The sequence below is a fragment of the Agelaius phoeniceus genome, chromosome 34, assembly GCF_051311805.1.
Source record: "Agelaius phoeniceus isolate bAgePho1 chromosome 34, bAgePho1.hap1, whole genome shotgun sequence".
Taxonomy (NCBI): Eukaryota; Metazoa; Chordata; class Aves; order Passeriformes; family Icteridae; genus Agelaius; species Agelaius phoeniceus.
Genome location: NC_135298.1, coordinates 3,359,378 through 3,379,386, shown reverse-complemented (window position 1 = coordinate 3,379,386; position 20,009 = coordinate 3,359,378). Strand labels below are relative to the sequence as shown.

Here is a 20,009-nt window from a genome sequence, read left to right as displayed (position 1 = left end):
TTTCCATTTTTAGCAGTACTTCTTAGAAAATATCCTATTTTTAAAAATATTAACATCTTTTTTTGTTTAGTACATCATGAAGAAATGTTAAAGGAATCCCAGGTCAGTAAAGAACATTTGAGGACAGAGCTGGAAGAGGCTAAAATGTCATTGCAAAAGGCAGAGGTACCCCTTGCTTATAGTTTTACAGTAGAAATAGACTAGAGGAGTATTTGCATAAATAATTATGGATACTTTAGACATGAAACAGCTGTAGCTGTTTGTTGCAAAACATGTTTAGAAATGATATCATGTCTTGAAGGTTACTCAAAAGAACTTGGAAACTGAGCTCCAGACTAGAGTGAAAACATTAATTCAGGTTACTGGAGAAAAGGAAGAGCAGGAGGAAGAATGTAAAAAAATGAAGGCTTTGCTTGCAGCCCTGACAGAGGAGTTGGAGACTTCTGTTGCCAATTTGAAAAGCTTGCTGCAAGAAGAGCAAAATAGGTAAATTAATGAGTTTCAATTCCAAGAGTGATCTTACAGGTTGCAGTCTATGACAAAATCAAGAACAATTGGAAATGAAGCTGAAATTTGGAGGTTTTTTCCACACAGTGGTCTAAATGCAGAGAATTGAATGTAAATTTTTTTGTTGGTGATAGTTGATACTGGTCTATAAAAAGTAAATTTTTGCCCCCTCCAACTTTCATAACTCTGTCTTTAAGAAATGGAGATTTCTGTAGGTATATATTTGTTTACTTTTATGTCTACTGTTCTGAGGTTGTAAATGTAATTTGATATGTGTTGCAGGCAGATTCATCATCTGCCTGTTGAAAGGTAAATGTTCTTAAAGTGCTTGTGCTAAGACTTTGTCTTATTGTCCTTGAAGTTTCAAATGCAGTGAGTGCTTTGTACCCTACATTTGGGGTTTTTAATTTACCATTTTCTTAGATTAAAGAAATATGAAGATGATTCAAAGCTGCTTACCTTGGAGCTCCAAAAGAAATCTGCTGAACTGGGTAAGGCTTGTAGAAAGGCAGAAAATGAGCCAGGCAGTAATAAAAATGCTTTCTGCTGTTGTCTGGAAATGGACTGTCTCTAGTAGGTGGAGAAATGATTTTACAGTACCTGTACCTATCAGGAATGCCTGAATTTATTTTGACTCGGCTGATCCCTTTTCTTTGGGGGTCATTGGTGCTGGCAGCAGCCAAAGGGCAGTGCTGTGCAGAGCTCCAATAGTGAGACCATTCCTGCATGAATTCTTCTGGAGGTAATTTTGGTTTCCAGCTAAGAGCAGCAGCACTGCAGGTGCCAGGAGTGACTTCTGTAGCAGAGATAAAACCCTCCCATTGAGGTTTCTGGGACCCTGCCCGTGCTGGAAGTGGAATGATGCTGGCAGGGGTTGTCTTTAAATATCATCAATTTGATATCCTGTGCTTTCTAGGGATGTGCTCCTTAGTCCCCAGAGTGAGAGCTCTGCCTTGCTGCTGAGAACTTGCAAAAAATACCAGCACTGTCAATGTGCACATAGAAACCATTTGGAAGTCAGTAACAACTGGTTTCCTTTCTCAGCATATCCATGTGGTACCTTCAGCAGTTCAGATTTTTTTCTGGAACAATGCAGGTGCATCAATACTTGCAGAATACTCTAGTCTAACAGTCCATGATTTATTTGAAGCTATAATTGTGGAAAACATAGAAAGGCTCTAAACTTTATTTAAGATAAATATTTAGTTTCTCTTCAGAGAGAGATTTGCTAATGTCTGAATCATTTTTTCAAGTCTACATTTAGATTAAGTCATAAATTAGCTTTTCAGCTTCTTAACTTAATCTAACAAGTTTTGAGAACTGGGTATTGCAAAGGGGTAAATGTTTTATACTGCCTGCTAAATATGAAAAATCATTTTTGTTCCATTAATTTTACATTCCATGTGCTGTAGAAGAGATGACTAAAGTAAAATGTGATAAAGAAGTGCAACTTGAAGAGCTGTCAGAAACTCTGGTAAATATTCATTTTATTAATCTCATGGCATTTGCTCTTCATATGAAATTCCTCTTGCTTTGTAAGTATCTTAAATGTCATAAATAAACACCATCTAGTCTACCTTAACATTTCTACTAAACTTTCTCACACACAATTTCAGTGTTTTCTTTAAAGAACTTTTTTATTGCCACTGTTTTTCTTGTCTCCTGTGCTTTTAGTTTTTCTTGTCTCCCATGTTTTTGGTTTTCCTTCTCAAGGTTTTTGGTTATTTCCTTCTTTGTTCATGCCCATTCAAATGCCACTCCCTGTGGATATAAAGTTTTCCCATTTGTTCTTCCTTACAGGAAGGTAATTAGCTCTGGCCTCTGTGAACCCTGCTGTACTGTGACACAGGCCCATTTTCTGTCACAGGAGTCTCAGCTATATGAAATACACTCTTAACAGAGGTTTCTTTTCATTATGATTTTAGATTTACAAGCCTAACAAGAATCCATATCAACTCAAGTTAAGATAGTGGGAAATCAGGTGTGCATTTCACTGTGTTTGCTTGTTCTAATCTGTGCATTGAGTGTTCTGAACTGAGTTTCACTCATTTTCTAAAATGGGCAAATTGGAGGACTTTGACTGAAGAAGAGTCTTGAGGCTACTGTAGAAAATATGCAGAGAGAGAAAAATGTGGAGAGAGCAATGAAAATGCTCTCCAGATGAGAGAGGTCTGAAGTAGGCCAATAGTAACATGTTTTTAGAAATAGTGAAGTTACACATCATGACTTGGACACAAGTTTCTGCATAAGAAACAGCACCCAGAGCAGTGTCCCACCCTAATTTTGCAGCCCAGGTAATTAAACTCACAGCAGGGGACAGACATGAACAGCACTGGTGTCACAGTTCACTGTCTCACAGCACTTCCAGATCCCAGCAGAGACTGGAAAGATCCAACCTGGATAATCCATGCCATGGATGTTGTTGGGTTCTTCTGAAAGCCTTGTGCTCTTAGTTCATGTCTGATAACCTCCAGCAGTTGGAGTTTGCACATGGATACTCAAAACTCTTCCTTTTCATTTTGCAGAAAGAATTCCAGGATTTGAAAGCACAGCTGACAAGTACAGCTGAGAAGGAACAAGATTATTTAAAGCAGCTTGTGACTCTGAAAACAGATCTTGAACAAGAGGCGTATGACCATTTTGAAAATATAATATTTAATTAGTTTTGGTGTAATAGAGAAGTTGCTTTAATCCACAGTGAAATGAACTAGGATTGTTTTCTAATGAAAGTTTTGAACCACATATATGCCATTAATTCTAGACTTACATTTCTAAATTCCACTTTCTCTATTTGTATGTATTCTGTGGCATATGTAGTTGTTCCATATCTCTTTGACTTATTTAACAAGAAGAGAAAGTTTCTGAATTCATGGTTAATCTTGCTTTGAACTACATCATCTTCATTAACCATTAGATTTATATAAAAGTTGACTCTGATTTTCTTTCCTTCTTCTGTCACCTTTTTACATCTCTCTGACTCTGCTGCAAAGCTTATATTTGTAGATAAAGGCCTGGACTTCTTTCAGCATGGAATAAGACTTGATAATGGGTATGTTTAATTTAAAAGGAGATTTCAAAAGGCATCTTCTTATTCCTCTTGGCCATTTGTTTGAAATTAGGTTAAGGAATGAACAACTAACAGTGTATCTCAGTAAGCTTTCACTAGAGAAAGAACAAACAGCACAAGAGAAAAATGCTGTGGCTGCAGAAGTCAAGAAACTGCAAGAACAACAAGAGGCAAGTTGTAAACTTCCAGGTTTCATGAAAGGACAATACTCAATTTGACAAATTACTCAGTTTTAGAAATTAGATGATGAGCTGCAACATGACTTGGGTCTGTAGAGTACCTGAGCTGTTTTTTGTGTTTGAGTTGGAAAGGAAGTGTATTTACACTTGTGAGCAAGGCAGGTCAGTGTGCTTTGGATGTCTTTGAATTTTTTAAGAAGTCACTTTGAATTTTATTTCTTTGCTGACACATGGGTCTTTATTTAGGATAGTAAGAAAAAAGAAGAAAATACAAAGCAGTTAGTTGAAAATCTAGAAGAGGCAAATAGCCAGCTAAGGCAAGTAAAAACAAATATTAAGAACTGATATTGTGAAAGGAAGTAGACTCAAATAGTTAGTTGTGTTCAAATGCTGCTTTCTGGGATTTTTTGATTAATGTTTTTTCTAGATTATATAGCTAAACAGAAACTATTCAGAATTGCTGTTGGCCAAGTAGAAATTTTCTCAGATTAGAAATACCAATTGCTGCAGGAACAGTGTTTGCCATCATTTTGTATTACATAGTAGGAGCTGTCTTGTTGTGCATTAGACACCTCAGGTGAGAAGGCAATGAAAATGGAAGGTGAAGGTTATGGATTAAATGTGACAAGGCAAAACTGGGTAAGAGTTACTCTCTGTATCACCAGTTCAATAGACAGGCAGCTCCCATGTTTCACAGCTGCATTGCAATAGTCCAGGTGAGGATGTATTTTCCTTGGCTTAGCTGGAACATCTTTTCCTACTTCAAAAAAGTATGGACAGTTCACACATTGACTTACTGGGCATGTTGCTGCATTTCAAGAACATTTTCATTGAGCAGCTTATGAAGTTCCCATCAACATTAGCAGCTCTTTTTAGAAAATAAAAGAAGGGTTTCTTAGAAGTACTGAAAATAAGTTAAAGGCAAGAAGGAAATATTTACTAATGCTTGTTAATTTGGCACTTAGAAATGAACTGGAGTCTTGGAAGGAGAAAATGGCAAAGACAGGTGAAGAGATGAGAAGTACACTGGATGAAAGAGAAGAAAATGTATGTCCTGTGTCATGAAAATATCTTACAGAACCTGTAGGAGAGCATTAAATGTAAAATCTGTGTTGGGATTTTTCTGCAAAGCTCTGCCTGGGGGATGTGATCTCTGCCAGAGGTTTCTTCTCTCTCAGCTGCTGCCAGCTGTGCCATTGTGTGTGCCCATGCTGAGCCCTGGTATTTCAAAAGACAAGCACAGTCACGGGGATCTTCACTCTTTGCTGCAAGTTTCATATTAAAGATTTGGTTCTTTTCAGGCAAACAGAGAACCTGCTTTTCTGATTTTTCATATACCCACACAGTGATGGATGGGCTCTGGATTAGCTTTTTATATGTAGTGTGAGGTTTAGCTTAAATAGATTCAAACATTTCTACTTTTCTTTCTGTTGGTTCAAAGCGACCTGGGGTTTTTAGCAAATTTCAAAATTTCATTGTAACAGTCAAAGATTTACAATTGTCATTTCAGGTGAAGAGTACTGAAAATGAAATTTCAAGAAAGGAAAACCATTGAAGATTCTAGAAAATAATTGGGACAATTTATTTTTTCATGGATGTAGGGAACTTCCTACAAGTGTATTTTTAAATTGTGAAGATATTGGGGTATTTTTCTTCTTCTTTCTTAATTCCATAACCACTAAGGAACTGGTTCACTGCTATAATTAACATCTTGTGGTACTTTATGGCTAAAACTCTGATTATTCTAACATGTCAGCTGGTGTTGCAGTCCCATTGGAACAAACCAGACTGGTGCAAGTGCAGGTTTGAGAACATTTACAGGAATTGCTCACATAGGGAGTCATTTGTAGAACTTACTAATGAATGTCTGAAATCTCTCTTTCAGATGAACAATTTAAAGAAGCAGGTGGAAAATAAAACCAAATGCATTGAAGAGTTGCAGCAGGAGGTGGGTAGAGATTTTCATTTCACAAATACATAAACACATTATATTTTGGGTTGCCTTTTCAGCAGGTTTGTGTCTGCTGTGATATCTTTAGATACACCTATGTAATTTAAAAATTCTCCTTTCTTATCCTAACCCTGAGCAAATTAGGGAGTCATCTCAGGAATCACTTGATTTGTTAAATGTGCCTTGATTTGAAAAGAGCAATTACAAAAATAATACCTTTAATGAACTTCTACTCTTTTTCATTTAGTGCATAGTGTTATTTATGTACTTGTAATAAGTATCTCAGTTACCACTAGTAGAAAATAATTCTGCACTGGCACAAACTGTAGTAACTTCACTGTAAAAATAAAGAACTTGTATTTTTTGTCATGACATCTTCACACCTTCTGTCAGCAGCATCTTAGTTTTAATTCCCATTCTGCACCTCATTTGTTATTCCCTGCTCTTGCTCAGGAGGAGCCTTTCTTAAGGTCATGAAGAAACAGTAATTATCACAGAAATTAGTTGAACATTCATTTGTTTGAAGAATTGTTCTGGAACCTGAGCTGCACAACAGAGAGTTATTTGCCTGATGAGAGCTGGAATTTCTTGATGCAGTTAAACCATTACATAATTCTATTTACTTATTAAGGTACAGTGCTTGTTTTGTTTTATTTCAACAGAATAAGGTGCTGCAAAAGAAACTTACTGCAGAAAGCAAGAAAAGCAATACTTATGAAGGGAAGGTAGGTTTAAATAACATCCTGTAGAAGATGAGGTGAGTGTTTTTAAGTGCCACTGTAAGTAATGATAATACTTGTTCAATACGTTCTGAGCTGCTTTGGGATCTGGGATACAGACTTTGCAGGAATGAGCTCACAGTTTTTAGAAGATGCTTCCATTTTTAATCATTGGGCACTGACTGTTGGACATTTAAGAGATGGATTCACATTGCAATTAATGATGTTTCTGATCTGTTCCTTTTTTTTTTTCTTTTGTTGATAGTGGACTGAACAGGGTTCAGCAACCTCATTGTAACAGAAAAGCATTTAAAAGACATATACATATATGTATATATATATTACTTTTTTAAGGCTGTTCTTTAAATGTGTTCTGCAGTGGCAATCCCTCTGATGGGAATATTGTGTCCAGCTTTGGGTACTGCACTTGAAGAAAAGTGGACTTTTTTGAGGATATTCATATGATAACCTTAAAAGGAAAAACTGTAATCAAGATGCACAGCTGGGAGAAAAATGTACCATAAAAGCTGTGAAAATCTGATACAGATTTACAAGAGAGGGAATCAAATCTCCATCTGTATTTGTTTTTTTCTGAGGCATTCACAGCATTTAGGGTGACTGCTTAGGGCAGTCTTCCCCACTGGGCTGTTGCCATTCTTTCTTTGAGTATTTTCCAACTCACTTCAGGCCAAAGTTCAACTCTTTATTAAAAAAAAGGCTGAACTTTTAAATAGGAAACACTTTAATCATATACCTGAACAGTAACAGTGTGTTTGTGCTCAAAAACAAGAGGTAAGAAAAAATCATTAACACAGTAATTCCTAAACAAATAACAGCAGCAATTCTGCATTCTCAAAAGGTGAATAAATTGCAGTTAGAGATGGAAAATATGAACAAGCAACATAAGGAAGCAGTTGACATCTATCAAAAAGACATAGAAACAAGAAAAGGAAATGAAAATAAACTTCGTGAAGAGGTGAGAGGTGTTAATTTTTACTGCAATTTAATTTTTTTAATTTAAAATGTTTTTATGAAGCTTTATTGGCCAGAGTCCTTGCTCTTCCATTTCAGACATGAATGGAATTTGTGTATGCCTGTGAGCAAAGCTTCAGTACATGAGGTGCTTAGGCTGACGTATTTGAATATGTCTTTGCGAATAAGAACTCCATTAAAACTTCTTGCTTTCAAGATATAGTTCAAAGAAATTCCACCCTTGGTATAAAGTCAGCATAGTTAAATTAGATTATAACTTCTCCCATATTAGTATTTTTCTGCCCACACTTTTTTTTTTTTTTTTTGATGGCAATGCTAAGAAATGTTAGGGCAGAGTGCTTGAAATGGCCTTTTGGTTTGAAGTGAACTTGCCTGCCATGGCTGTACCTTTGATCTTGCCCATTTTAACAATCTGCAGAAAAGATGAGGGATTTGAAAGGGATCTGAAAAGCAAATAAAGCCCAAGTGGGATTGCAAACTTTGCACCCACAGGGGAAAGAAGAAATTAAGATTAAAAAGAAATATATGGTTATGTTGATGAATGAAATGCAATTTATTACTGACAGGTAGAAAAGATGAGGTTGCTTTGTGATGAAGCAGCAATGATACAGAGAGAAACTGATGCCAGATGTCAGCACAAGATAACTGAGATGATGGCACTGATGGAAAAGCACAAGGGAAGAGATTTTCCTGCTTGCTGTGGTTTGCAGTGTGTGATACCATGTTAACAGCATGTTTATAACTTGTGATACCACGTTCATGACCTTTCCAAAGCAGAAACAGGCCTGAATCTGGGAAAAGGAAGCTGAACACATGCTGGACTTTGCATCATCTAAAATCAAATTCATTTGAAGATTTTCAAAAGATTCCTATGGGCAGATAAATTCCATTCATCTAAACTTCTGGAATTTTCAGATTTTTTTCAGTTCAGGCTTCCTTTGATACCATCTGAGTGCAATATTTTTCAGTATCAGTTTAGGCTCTTTCTCTGAGATGCCTTAGTGACTGTCAGCAGTTTAGCCTGACACATTTTAGTTTTCCTTTCTGTTCCTCTATTTTGCAATATCTTTAGCAGATACATTAATAAAGCTGGCACAGCTGGCTCTTAGTGCTGAGCACATATTGCTGCACAGAAATCAAGCACTCTCTGCCAGTCCACAAAATAATACTTGAATTGAGCATTTTCTGGTTTACAGTTTCTGCAGAAGCATCAATGAATCTTTTCTTTCTGAATCTTAAGAGCCTGGTTTGAAAGAAATGATGTTTTAAGACTGGATAACTCTATAATTGTAACATTTAGTCACATGTTTTGAGTTTGTTGTTGGTTTGGTTTTTTTAACCCAGAATGAATATGATAAAATGGTTGAAGAAAAAGATGCAGAGTTACAAGTCTATAAAATGAAACAGCAAAAGCAGTTCTCATCAGCAAGAGCACTGGTAAGGAGTACTTTCCAATGTTCAGTAATTCAGTGAAGGGGCTGATGTCCTTGTGGAGTGGTTTTATACTGGCTAAGGGCCAGGCACACACAACAAAAACATTCACTCATTTTTCTCTGCTGTAGTTGAGCAGAGGAGGGGAAAGAAAAATTCAAGTTGAGATAAGGATTAGGAGAAAAACACTTTGAGGGTAAAGCAGATTCAAACCTAAATAGCATCAAAAGTTTTATTATTAATAGGATTAAAAATGGGTAATGAGAATTAAAATAAACCTTTAAAACACCTTTTTTCCCAATCCCTCCCTCTTGCCCACCGACAGCACAGAGAGACAAAAGATGTGATCTTCAGTCAGTTTGTGACTTCTAAAAATCTTTTTTCAGGTTGCTTAGAGAGTTTCTTTTTCCTGCTGTGCTCTGGGGTCTTTCCCACCAGAGACAGTTCTCTGGGAACTTTTCCAGTGTGGTTTTAATTTTTACCAGTAGCAGTCCCACCCAAGCTGCTGCAGCAGATCTTATTCTGGGCACTAAAAACTCCAAATGTTTCTAGAAATGAATTGGAGTAGCAGTGTGTTTGTGTCTGCTCTTGCAGATAGTGTGTCATGTTCTGACTTCCCACTTGGAATAGGAAACTTTTGTTTTAAATATTTCGATTGTGCCCTCTCAGCCCTGTTCTCCCAAGTGTTTTAAGGTCTTACCTTGAACATTTCTGATCAAGTTCCTGTTTCTTATAGTGCTTCAGTCTTTTTAAACAAGCTAAAGCAAAGCTTCAAGTATAGGGCTGAAAAGCAAATAGAATTCTCTTGTGTACCTAATGAGTGTCCCTGTTAATTACTGTCTCACTTGGGACTGTTTTCTTTTTTCTGGGCTGTGCATAGTTAACCCTGTCCTTTATTTAATGGTTTGTAGGAAAATGAGCTGTCATGTTTGAAAAGTGAACTGGCCTCCCTTAAGGAACAACTGAAAGCAGAAATTGAAGAGAAGGTGGAGTTTTTTATTCACTGAGCAGTGGGGGTGAGAGGTGTGGCCTGGGCTTGTGCTGTGGGAGGAGTTGGATAAGAAATGAAACTGAACAGAAAAACAGGGACTTTTGAATGCTGGGGTTGTGCTAAACCTGGTCATGTATTTGTGTGAACTTTGTAACACTCTGTGATTATAGATTATATCTAAATAAACAAACAACAAAACAAAACTCTCCTTTATTTTAGTTAACTTTAACTAGCTAAAGCAAAAAAGTTCCCTAAACTGTAGGGGTTTTTTCAGTGACTTTTGAATGCTGAGGTTGTGCTAAACCTGGTCATATTTTTGTGTGAGCTTTGTAACAGTCTGTGATTATAGACTGTGCTCTGTAATTACACCAAGAAGATTTTTAACAACTGAATTCAAAGAAATATTTCCTGACTGTCACATAACTCTTTTGTAGGAGAATCTTGTAAAAGAGCACTCTCACAGTATGATTCCTGAAAGTGAAAAGAAACACAAGGTAACTTCAACTTTTTAATTGCTTTTAGAATTTGGTAGTGTTTATATGTGTAGAATCAATTGAAGTGCCATGATAATTTATTTGCATTCAACAAAAGACACTGGAATGCTTTGGACTTCAAACTTTTTAAATTATAGAAAATAAAAATTTATGTTCCTGGGACTCCTAAACCTTGTTTAGATCTATACAGTGAATCTACTCATGTAAAAATAGAAAGTCTCCAAATTATATTCCTAAAATAAAAAAGATAAAAATAAAAAATATCTCCTTCAGTGCAGGAAGTCCCTTGGGCAGTCCAACACTGAAGTTTTGTAACTCCTAACAGTGAATTTTTCTTGTTGCATTTTTCTGCCTGTATTTCTTACTTCTCTGTAGGTGATTTTTTTTCCCCCTGGGATAAGAAGGGATTTTAAAGGGTCCTACCATTCCATGGAGATATTAGACAGCAGTTTCTGGAAGGGCTCCCAGTGTGTAATTTTTCTTGCTCCGTTGTTGATTTTTTTATGTCTCTGGAATTGTTTTACTCAGTCTTAAAAGTGTCCATTTGTAAAGGCACTTTTCCTCTATGGAAGAGAACAAAGCTGATCTAGCTGTAAAAATGGTCAAAGTGTCAAAGTAGTCCTGACTGCAGAACTTACCCTTCTTCCCTGTCAGGAGTTCACTTGTGGGTTTCATATTGGAGCAATGGAATCCAGCACCACTTTGATGTTATCTGTCTGAAAAAGGACTGCACTGGACCATTCAATGCTTCTCAGTTTAACTTCTAGTGAAAAGACTATTTTAAGTAACACCAATCTTGATATAGCTATCAATCTTTCTCTGAAAGCCTTTCCCTGCAGTTTTGTTTGTTCCCATTTTCTTTGATGTTTGATATGGTCCACATGTAGTGGCTACAGTTCAGAATAACCTGAATTTCTGCAGATAAGCATGAAGAACTGAAATACAATGTGCCATGAAACTCAGCTCTTCCATAGCTTCCCCTTCATTCTCCTCATTTGGCAACAAAAATAATATCAAAAATGCTATTTCCACCCCACCCCACTTTGTTTGGGTCATTGCTTCGTGTTTGGATGGAAAGAGAAGAGTTCCACCATTTCTCTCAGGTGAATTCTTGGACACTCAGACTGTAAACTGGCTCCTGAGTTTGGCTTTAGATTCCATTCTTACCCCATAAAATAAAATCTAAAAATAGAAACGTTTTCTTTCCCAGACATATGCTATAAAGACTCCTCCAATGGATAAAATGCACAGTGGAAGAAGCACAAACCTGCCTTCAGAGCAGAGCAGCAGGAAAAAGCAGAAAGTGCTTGTGCAGCTGGACACTCAGTCAGACAGCTCTGAGCACACTGACCTCCTGGTAAGAGTCAGAGAGCAAATCCTGTGCTGAGCACTTCTTTGTGCTCACTGCTGGCTCTGAGAATGAAAATAAACAGTTTGGGCTTCCACATTCAAGCCAATATTTATGGGTATATTTTTAATTGATTGGTTCTTTCTGGAATTGTATGTACATAATTAACATGCTTTTTATTGAACTGTTTTGCCTCATAATGACATTTTAATGTTTTTTATTTTTCATAGTTTAATATCCTTAGGGGGAAAGAAAAAGTAGTTTTTAATATAGTGTGAGTAAGTAACTTTTTCATTTATTAGAGCATAGTCTCGGAAGAAGAAATGTTTAAAAATTTGTACAAAGATTATCCACAAGCTTCACAATTACATTCCACAGCACCAAAAAAGGTATGTTAGCCTTTCCTAAGATTAAAGCAAGCAGTTAATCAGATTGTTTACAGAAACTAAAGGATGGCTTTATTTTCCTTCCTAGACCCCAGCTCCATCCAGTGTGAAATCTCCAGGCTCTGCTCTGAAACTCAAAACCATGAGGAGAATGCGCGAGGCGGGCTGGGCTGCGCTCTCCAAAATGGACAGGAAAAGGAAAATTAAAGATGTTGTAAAGTTCTTTGCTTAAAATGCAGAAATACCCAGTGCCCTGGCATTGCTTGCAGGGTTGTTTTTCTCTCAGAGTTAGTGCTTTGTTGCATTTTTCTGTCATACTCAGTGTGTTCAATACTGTGTTCATTCCTTTACACATATGAACTTTATAGATCTATAACTGCAACCCCTGCAGAGCCTTTTCCACCTTTCCTCCCTTGTGCTTCAAAATGTTGGGACAAAAATTGGCCAATTTTAAATTCTGAAATAAATAGAACTGCATAGAAAGTTGTTTCAAAGCTGTTTCTGGCATTAGAAAGTCTGGTTTTAAAGAACTTCTGTTCTTTTAAATTTACTCCATTTTTCTTAACACATAAATCATAGTGGAAGAAATGTTGCTGTTCAATGTATGTTCTTTTACCTGAAGTCCTCTTGCTTTTTCCTGCATTTTAATGGCTGTTAGACCTGTCTTTTTAGACTGTTTTGTTTTCAGTATGTTGAAATGGTTTTGAAACTTCTAAAATTGCAGTAGAATTGCTTGTATTTAAAAAGATTTCAGCTTCATAAGGGAGTAAAAGATGCACGTTATAAGATCGTGAAAACAATGTTCAGATGCCATTAAATTGTTTATCTGAAATATCAAGTATGGGACTATTTGTTATTGCTTTAAATATTTGAACACAGACAGAAATCACCCACCAGCCTTCCTAGGGACCAGCAGAAGTCCAAGGATAGATTAGAACATCTATTTCTGTATTAATCCTTGATTAATCTTGGTTTCACAACAGTGACAAACCCTACTTCAGAGCCTAGACATAACAAGAAAACTACAAGTACATGTTAAAATATAATGCAAAATCAAAAATCCCAAATGCAGGTGAAGTGGGAAGCAAAATAGATTTGTTTTCTTCTTTTTGTGTAGTCTTAGGGATAGGCCAGTAGTTTGGGTTCCTTATGTTGAGCTGTTGAGCAGCGATGTAAATGAGATTTGTTATTGTATGTAGCTAACAAATATTGTGCAGAGATCTGGAAGAATCTGCTGTGCTTTCCCCATGAGCACTTGAAAATGAAAAATGGAAGTTTGTACTGCCCACTTCTGGACTCAAACAGTAACTAATCAACTAGAGCCTTGGTATTTCCTAGGGACATGAATCCATGGGATATCACAGAATTCTCCTGATCCCGTGAGTGTGTCCTGTGAGGTGCTGTGTAAATCACCTGAAAAAGTACAAAAATATTGCCAGCAACACTGCAGAAAGCTTGCAGGAAATGCAAGCAGCAGGGAAGGGTGTAAAATCCCATCTGCCCGTTTCTGTGCCTGATTTTATTTATGGACTGAGGGTGCCCTGCTTGTTGCCATGGCCTCAGTGCACAGCTCCATCTCTCCTGTCTCCTTCTCTGGCCTCAGGCCCAGTTCCTTGGAGCACCCCATGGGGGAGAATCCAGGCAGTGAAAGAGACAAAGAGCCCAAACTCCTGGGCTCAGACTCAGACAGGTCCATGGGGGAAGGAAAAGCTGTGCAAGGAAGCAAAACCAGGAATTCATTCCCTGCTTCCCACGGGCAGGTGGGTGTTCATCCGTGCCCAGGTGAGCAGGGCTCCAGCCCAGGCAATGGTGACCTGGGGACACAAATGCCATCACTGCCAGCATCCCCCCCTTTCTGCTTCTTCCCCCTCTTTCCAGACTGATTCTTCTTCCACATGGTCTGGGAATGCCCTGGGGTCAAGTCAGGTCACTGTCCCAGCTGTGTCTCTGCCCCTTTCTGGTGCTCCCCAAGCCCTCGCTGCCAGGGCAGGATGAGGAACAGGAAAGGCCTCGGCTCTGGGCAGGAACAAAACCCTCCTGGAACCTTCCCTCTGTTTCCAGGCCAAATCCAAGCCCTGCCCCAGAGAAGCCCCTGGAAGGAAGTTCAGTCTCCCCAGCCCAAAGCAGTCCCCAGTGCCCATCCCCAGCACCAGGCACTGCTTTCCCCAGGGCGTCTCCTCTAGGAAAGGGATGGCTCAGCGAGCACCAGGCCGATGGCGATTGCAGCTCGGGGGGAAAACAGGCGGGAGGGGATCCCTGCTTGGAGTTCCAGGGGTGCTTTATGGGCCAACACACCCGAGGGGTCCAGGCACCAAGAACCAAGAACAAAGCAGGGTCCAGGCTTTTATATGGGACAAGGGAGGGGGAGCTTTGGTGTCGCCATGATATTTTCTGAAACTGAGAAGCTGAGAAGCCTCACAGGAAAAGAAAAACAAGAATTATCTGCTGCTGTGGAATGCAACAGGTGCATCTTTGATTGGTCCATGTTGGTTGTTTCTAATTAATGGCCAATCACAGTCAGCTGGCTCGGACTCTCAGAGAGTCATGAGCTTTTGTAATCATTCTTTTCTATTCCTGCTTGCCTTCTGATGAAATCCTCTCTTCAATTCTTTTAGTATAGTTTTAATAGATCATTTTCTTTTAAGATAATATATATCATCAATAATAAATCAGCCTTCTGAAACATGGAGTCAAGATTCTCGTCTCTTCCCTTGTCCTGGGACCCCTGCAAACACCTGCGCACTTTGGGCCTGAGGGCCAATGGGCAGAGGGAACAAGGGTGGTGCAAAGGCGGGACAAAAGGGCAGCAACCAACTGGGATTCAGGGGAGGAGCTGCAGGCAACGGGAACCAATAGGAAAGCGGGAGTGGGGAACATTCTAGAACTGGGGAGGAGAACAAGGATGATGTAACTTGGGTCATCAACATGTAAGGGACACGATGCCACCAGGACACACACCAGGGGACAATGTCACCACACCTGTGGGGACGCTGCCACCAGGACGCCTCCAGTGACACCCAGCATGGGCCCACATGGCCCCTGTGGGTGACACTGACCCTTGCCCTGTCCCCAGGGCCGGTTGGGGTCCCCTGAGCGCGGTGGCCCTGGGACACCCTGGTGGCTGTCACTCTCTCCTGGGCCACTTGTCACCAGCTGAACAAGTTCCCATCCTGCCCTGGTGGGTGGTGACATTCGGCTGGGACACCACAATGGTGGCAGGGGGGACGTGGTGGCAGGAACTGCATCAGGCAGCGCTATGGCAGAGATGAAGGTGCTGGTGGCACTGTGGTGGCACAGGTGGTGGCCTTGATGCTGTCCCAGTTCATGTCCCCATCCATGTTCATGTCCTCCCATGTCACCATCCATGGCTGTGTCCCCCCATGTCCCTGTCCATGGCCACTTCCAACTCAGGTCCCCACCCAGGGCTGTGTCCCCACGTGTGCCCATCCAAGCCTTAATTCAATGTCTTGATTTTTACTCCAATTTCAGGGCTTTCAAAGGTATGAACAGAAACCTTTGTGTTTGAAGGCAAAACCAAAAGGATTTATGTGTCCCTGCCAGAAGAGCATCCACGTGCTTGGGCGGGTGGGAAGAACCTTTTTTGGAGGGGTTTCCAACCCCACTGTCTCCAAAATCATGGGTTTTGCCCCAGTCTGACCCGATTTGGTTGTAGAAAATGCCTGTGGGGCAGAGAGAATTAAAATGATGGATTTGTATTGGAGAAGACCTCCAAGGCCATCCAGTGTTACTTGATGCCACCAGGAAGACGCAAGAAGTGAGTTTTTTCTGGGGTCAGAAGTCGACAAACCTGCTCCATGTCGCTATAGGACATGAAACAACACGAGCACACACACCACTGTTCTCAAGGGGAAAAAAGGGAAGTTTATTTCCTGACTCCAACATTTATAGTTTTCCAAAAGTGACAGTGGATTGGAGGGTGACAGTGCCACCTCTCCAATGACACTGGACAAACCAACAGTCCATCAAATTTCCTCTCCTCCATAAAAGAATGCAAAACAATAAGTTATTTACAGGAAGTATGTGAGAAAGTTTGCTACAAGAATGTAAACATCAGAAGGCTTAGAAAAATCTTCAAAAGTCAGGGCAACAGCTCTCCACAATTGTTGTTCTTCTATTATTTCTAGAGTGACATATTGTTGTTATTAGATTTCTAAAGTCCATACCTCTTGGGTGTATTCTCATGGCTGCAGATCTTCGCTGCATGGACTCCTTCTTCTGCACACTGCTCTCTCTCAGATCAAGGCTCCTCCAAGGCTCTCCCTGACTGCCTTACCCACCCCCTTTTATCCTGGTCATCTTCATTGGTTACAGCTGCAGCCCAATTAAGGACATCACAGCTGCAGCCCATCAAGGGCAAGCAGGACCTCTGGGGCAAAGCCTCTATACAGATATTTAAATACATATCCTCTACTATACACAATGGATTTCTGATGTTGGTCTGTGGGTGTGTCCAGGTGCTCACGGGGAGCCAGGAGCCAGCCAGGTGTCTTCCTAACACAAATCAGCAGCACCATGGATCACCAGGGCTCTGCCCAACGGGGTCACTGGGGATCATCCAGTGCTGATCCTCCAATGAGGGATGGAGCTGTGGAGCTGGAGCAGCACACAAAGCTCTTCCCGCCCTGGGAGCACTCCCACAGCTTCCCTCAGTGCTGGATGAAGCGGTCCAGCTGGAGAAAGATTGATTGATTGTCCTTCTCGGACGTCCCGGCCGGCTGTCCAGCACCGCTAGCAGTAGGGGGGCACTATCCCGATCTCCGTGGTTCGGGACAGCACCTAAGGCAAACGCTCTGTGCCGTGACAGCAGTGTTACCTTGTGGCAGGACGTGGCTTGGCTTATGGCTACAGTCAGCAGAAATGAGAGAGCGCTCTCCAGCTGTGGTGAATCCAGGTTTATTGGGTCCCAGGGGAAACCGACAACCGAAGAGAGCGAGGGGGAAGTTGCAACAGCTTAAAAGGAGGGAGGGACACAGGGGAGGAGTCAGTCCTTGGACGAATAGGGTTTCAGAGGGGAGTGGGATACAAAAGATTGACTTAGGGAAAACCCCAATGGGGACAACTTGAGGGTGGGGCCCCGGCCCCTGAGCCAATCACTCGACGCTCCAGCTGAAAGTTTCTAGAGAGTTCTAGAGAGAAGGGTGGGAGCGCCAAGTGACGGACAGGGCACCGGGGAGGGATTTGAGAAAGGGTACATTAATCTCCAAGGCAACTGGGGAGGAGTTGGGATAACTGGCAGCATAAAGGAGGAAAGGGAGAACCAGGGCAGAACCATTTCTTGATAGGGGGAACAGAACAGTCCAACTTATACAGACAACACAACAGCTGGATGCATTGGTGTTGGGTCAAGGCTGACCCCTGGGAGAAGCTCTTCCCACACCAGGCACACTCATAGGGCCTCTCCCCGCTGTGGATGCGCTGGTGGGCACTCAGGTGGGCGCTCGTCCTGAAGCTCTTCCCACACTCCCCACACTCGTAGGGCCGTTCCCCCGTGTGGCTCCTCTGGTGGGCAGTCACTTCATAGCTGGTCTTGAAGCTCTTCCCGCACCTGGGACACTCGTAGGGCCTCTCCCCGGAGTGGATGAGCTGGTGCCTGAGGAGGCTGCACTTGTCCCTGAAGCCCTTCCCGCAGTCGGGGCAGCGGAAGGGCCTCTCCTCTGTGTGAGTGCGCTGGTGATGGAGGAGATTGGAGCTGATCTGAAACCTCTTGCTGCATTCATCACACTTGTAGGGCCGTTCCCCGTGTGGCTCCTCTGGTGGAAAATCAGGCTGGATCTGGCTCTGAAGCTCTTCCCACACTCAGGACATCCGTAGGGCCTCTCCCGGTGTGGACACGCTGGTGGTGGATCAGGTTGGAGTTGTGGCTGGAGCTCTTCCCACACTGCCCACACTCATAGGGCCTCTCCCTGGTGTGGATTCCCATGTGGGAGTTCAGGTGGGAGCTCCACCTGAAGCTCTTCCCACACTGCCCACACTCATAGGGCCATTCCTCTGTGTGGATTCTCCAATGGTTGATCAGGGACGATCTCCACCTGAAGCTCTTCCCACATTCCGAGCACTTGTGGGGCTTCTCCCCATCCTGAAGCTGCTCAGGGACCCCCAACTCCTACCTGTGGTCACCTTCCCGGCCCAAGGTGGGTCTTTCCTCCTCGGATCCCCAGGTTCTGCATTTGCAGCCCCTCCTTGTGTGGGATCTCCGGGACTTTTCCTCCCCGTTGGATTCCTGTGCCCTGGAGCCACTCCAAACGGCCTCAGCCACCAGGTTCTGCTGTGGGGATTTGTCCTCCCTGCTCTCCATGCTCAGCTCCTTCCCTGGGGGAGGAAGGACAAGGAGAGGATGGGATTTGCCTCCGTGCCACAGGGAAGGGGAAGGAGATCCCCCCAGTGCATCCCTGGCTGGACAGCATCAGCAGTGGGGCTGTCCTGCAGCCGGGGGCCGTGCTGGGCTGGGAGATGGAGCAGGACAGAGGGGGAAAGGGGCACTGACTTCCTCCTCACCTGCCTGGGTGTCCTGGGGCATCTTCTTCCTCCTCGCAGCCTCCTCCTCCACCTGGCCAAGGTTTGGGAATGGGAAATCCTGGTTTGGGGGGCAAAACAAGGGCTGAGCGTGTCGGGTTTGATGGTCCCGGTGCCCAAGTGCAGCTGGAGAAGTCAGCGCCCCTTTCAGCCTCGGGGGGCCCGGACCCCGCTCATCCCCAGCCTCCCCCACCCCTCCAGGCTGCCGGGGGTCCCTCTGCACCGGGATCGCCCCTCTCCGCCATGGATTTGGGGCGACTCCCCCTCCCCGCTCACCTGCGGCTTCCGGAGGGGGCGGAACCGGGGCAGCCGCGGCCCGAGCGGGGGAACCGCGTGGGGTTGGTGCTGCGGCTCCTCCTCCCGCTGCTCCTCTTCCTCCTCCTCTGGCCCTCCTCTTCCTCTTCTTCCCGCTCCTCTCTCTCTCTTTCCCTTTCCTTTTCCTCCTCCTCTGTCCCTCCTCTCCCTCCCGCTCCTCCTCCGCTCCCAGCCCGGCCCGGGCAGTGCCGGCACCCAAAAGCAGCCGCGCTCTGCCCTGGGGGGGTTCCAAAGCGGCCCCGCCACGCCCGGCACTGGGAGCGATACTGGGAGCACTGGGAACGATGGTGAGAGCAGCGGGCGGGAACTGGGAGCGCTCTCCCTGCCGGTCCCGCTCTTACTGGGAGCACTGGGAACGATGGTGAGAGCAGCGGGCGGGAACTGGGAGCGCTCTCCCTGCCGGTCCCGCTCTTACTGGGAGTACTGGGAGGGAACTGGGAGCAAACAGCGCCCGGACGCGGCTGCAGCCGGCGGGGGCGGGGCCTAATCTGAGGGCGTGGTTATGCAAATTTGGGAGAGACCGCGCACTGGGATTGGTGGGCGGGAGCAGGGCGGGATTTGCACGGTCACGTGAGGGCCGAGGGGGGCCGGAGCGATGGCGGCGGCGTCCGGGGAGAGGGAACCGGGAATGGGAATGAGGACAGGGAATGGGGAATGGGGACAGGGAATGGGGAATGGGGACAGGGAATGGGAATGGGGAATGGGGACAGGGAATGGGAATGGGGGATGGGGAATGGGGACAGGGAATGGAAATGGGGAATGGGGACAGGGAATGGGAATGGGGAATGGGAATGGGGACAGGGAATGGGGGATGGGGACAGGGAATGGGGGATGGGGACGGGGAAGGGGAATGGGGGTGGGAGATGGGGAATGGGGAGTAGGAATGGGAATGGGAATGGGGACCGGGAATGGGAATGGGGAATGAGGAATGGGAAGGGGACAGGGATGGGGAATGGGAATGAGGAATGGGAATGGGGGATGGGGATAGGGAATGGGGACAGGGAATGGGGTCTGTACTGGGAATGGAGCAGGACGGGACTGGGAGTGGGGTGACACGGGAATGGGCGGAGGAAAGGGGAGTGACAGCAGGGAGG

At 43.3% G+C, this 20,009-nt stretch overlaps 1 protein-coding gene, 1 long non-coding RNA gene and 1 pseudogene across 2 annotated transcripts in view; 1 reads left to right on the top strand and 2 right to left on the bottom strand.

Annotated features, from left to right (window-relative positions):
* Positions 1–10,727, top strand: part of LOC143696384 (synaptonemal complex protein 1-like) — a 69,267-nt pseudogene extending 58,540 nt beyond the window's left edge.
* LOC143696420 (uncharacterized) overlaps positions 1–18,169 on the bottom strand; it is a gene marked incomplete at its 5' end in the record, with an annotated part of 102,584 nt that extends 84,415 nt beyond the window's left edge. Inside the window, 3 exon segments of the mRNA XM_077192550.1 lie at positions 17,441–17,822; positions 17,825–17,908; positions 17,911–18,169. Of these exon segments, the coding sequence (XP_077048665.1) occupies positions 17,441–17,822; positions 17,825–17,908; positions 17,911–18,169 (725 nt within the window).
* Positions 18,170–18,266: 97 nt separating this feature from the next.
* LOC143696366 (uncharacterized) lies at positions 18,267–19,167 on the bottom strand. The gene is made up of 3 exons (XR_013185810.1): positions 18,877–19,167; positions 18,583–18,661; positions 18,267–18,396 (listed from the first exon to the last, which is right to left on the bottom strand). It is a non-coding gene; the product is annotated as an uncharacterized LOC143696366 (long non-coding RNA).
* Positions 19,168–20,009: the final 842 nt, after the last annotated feature.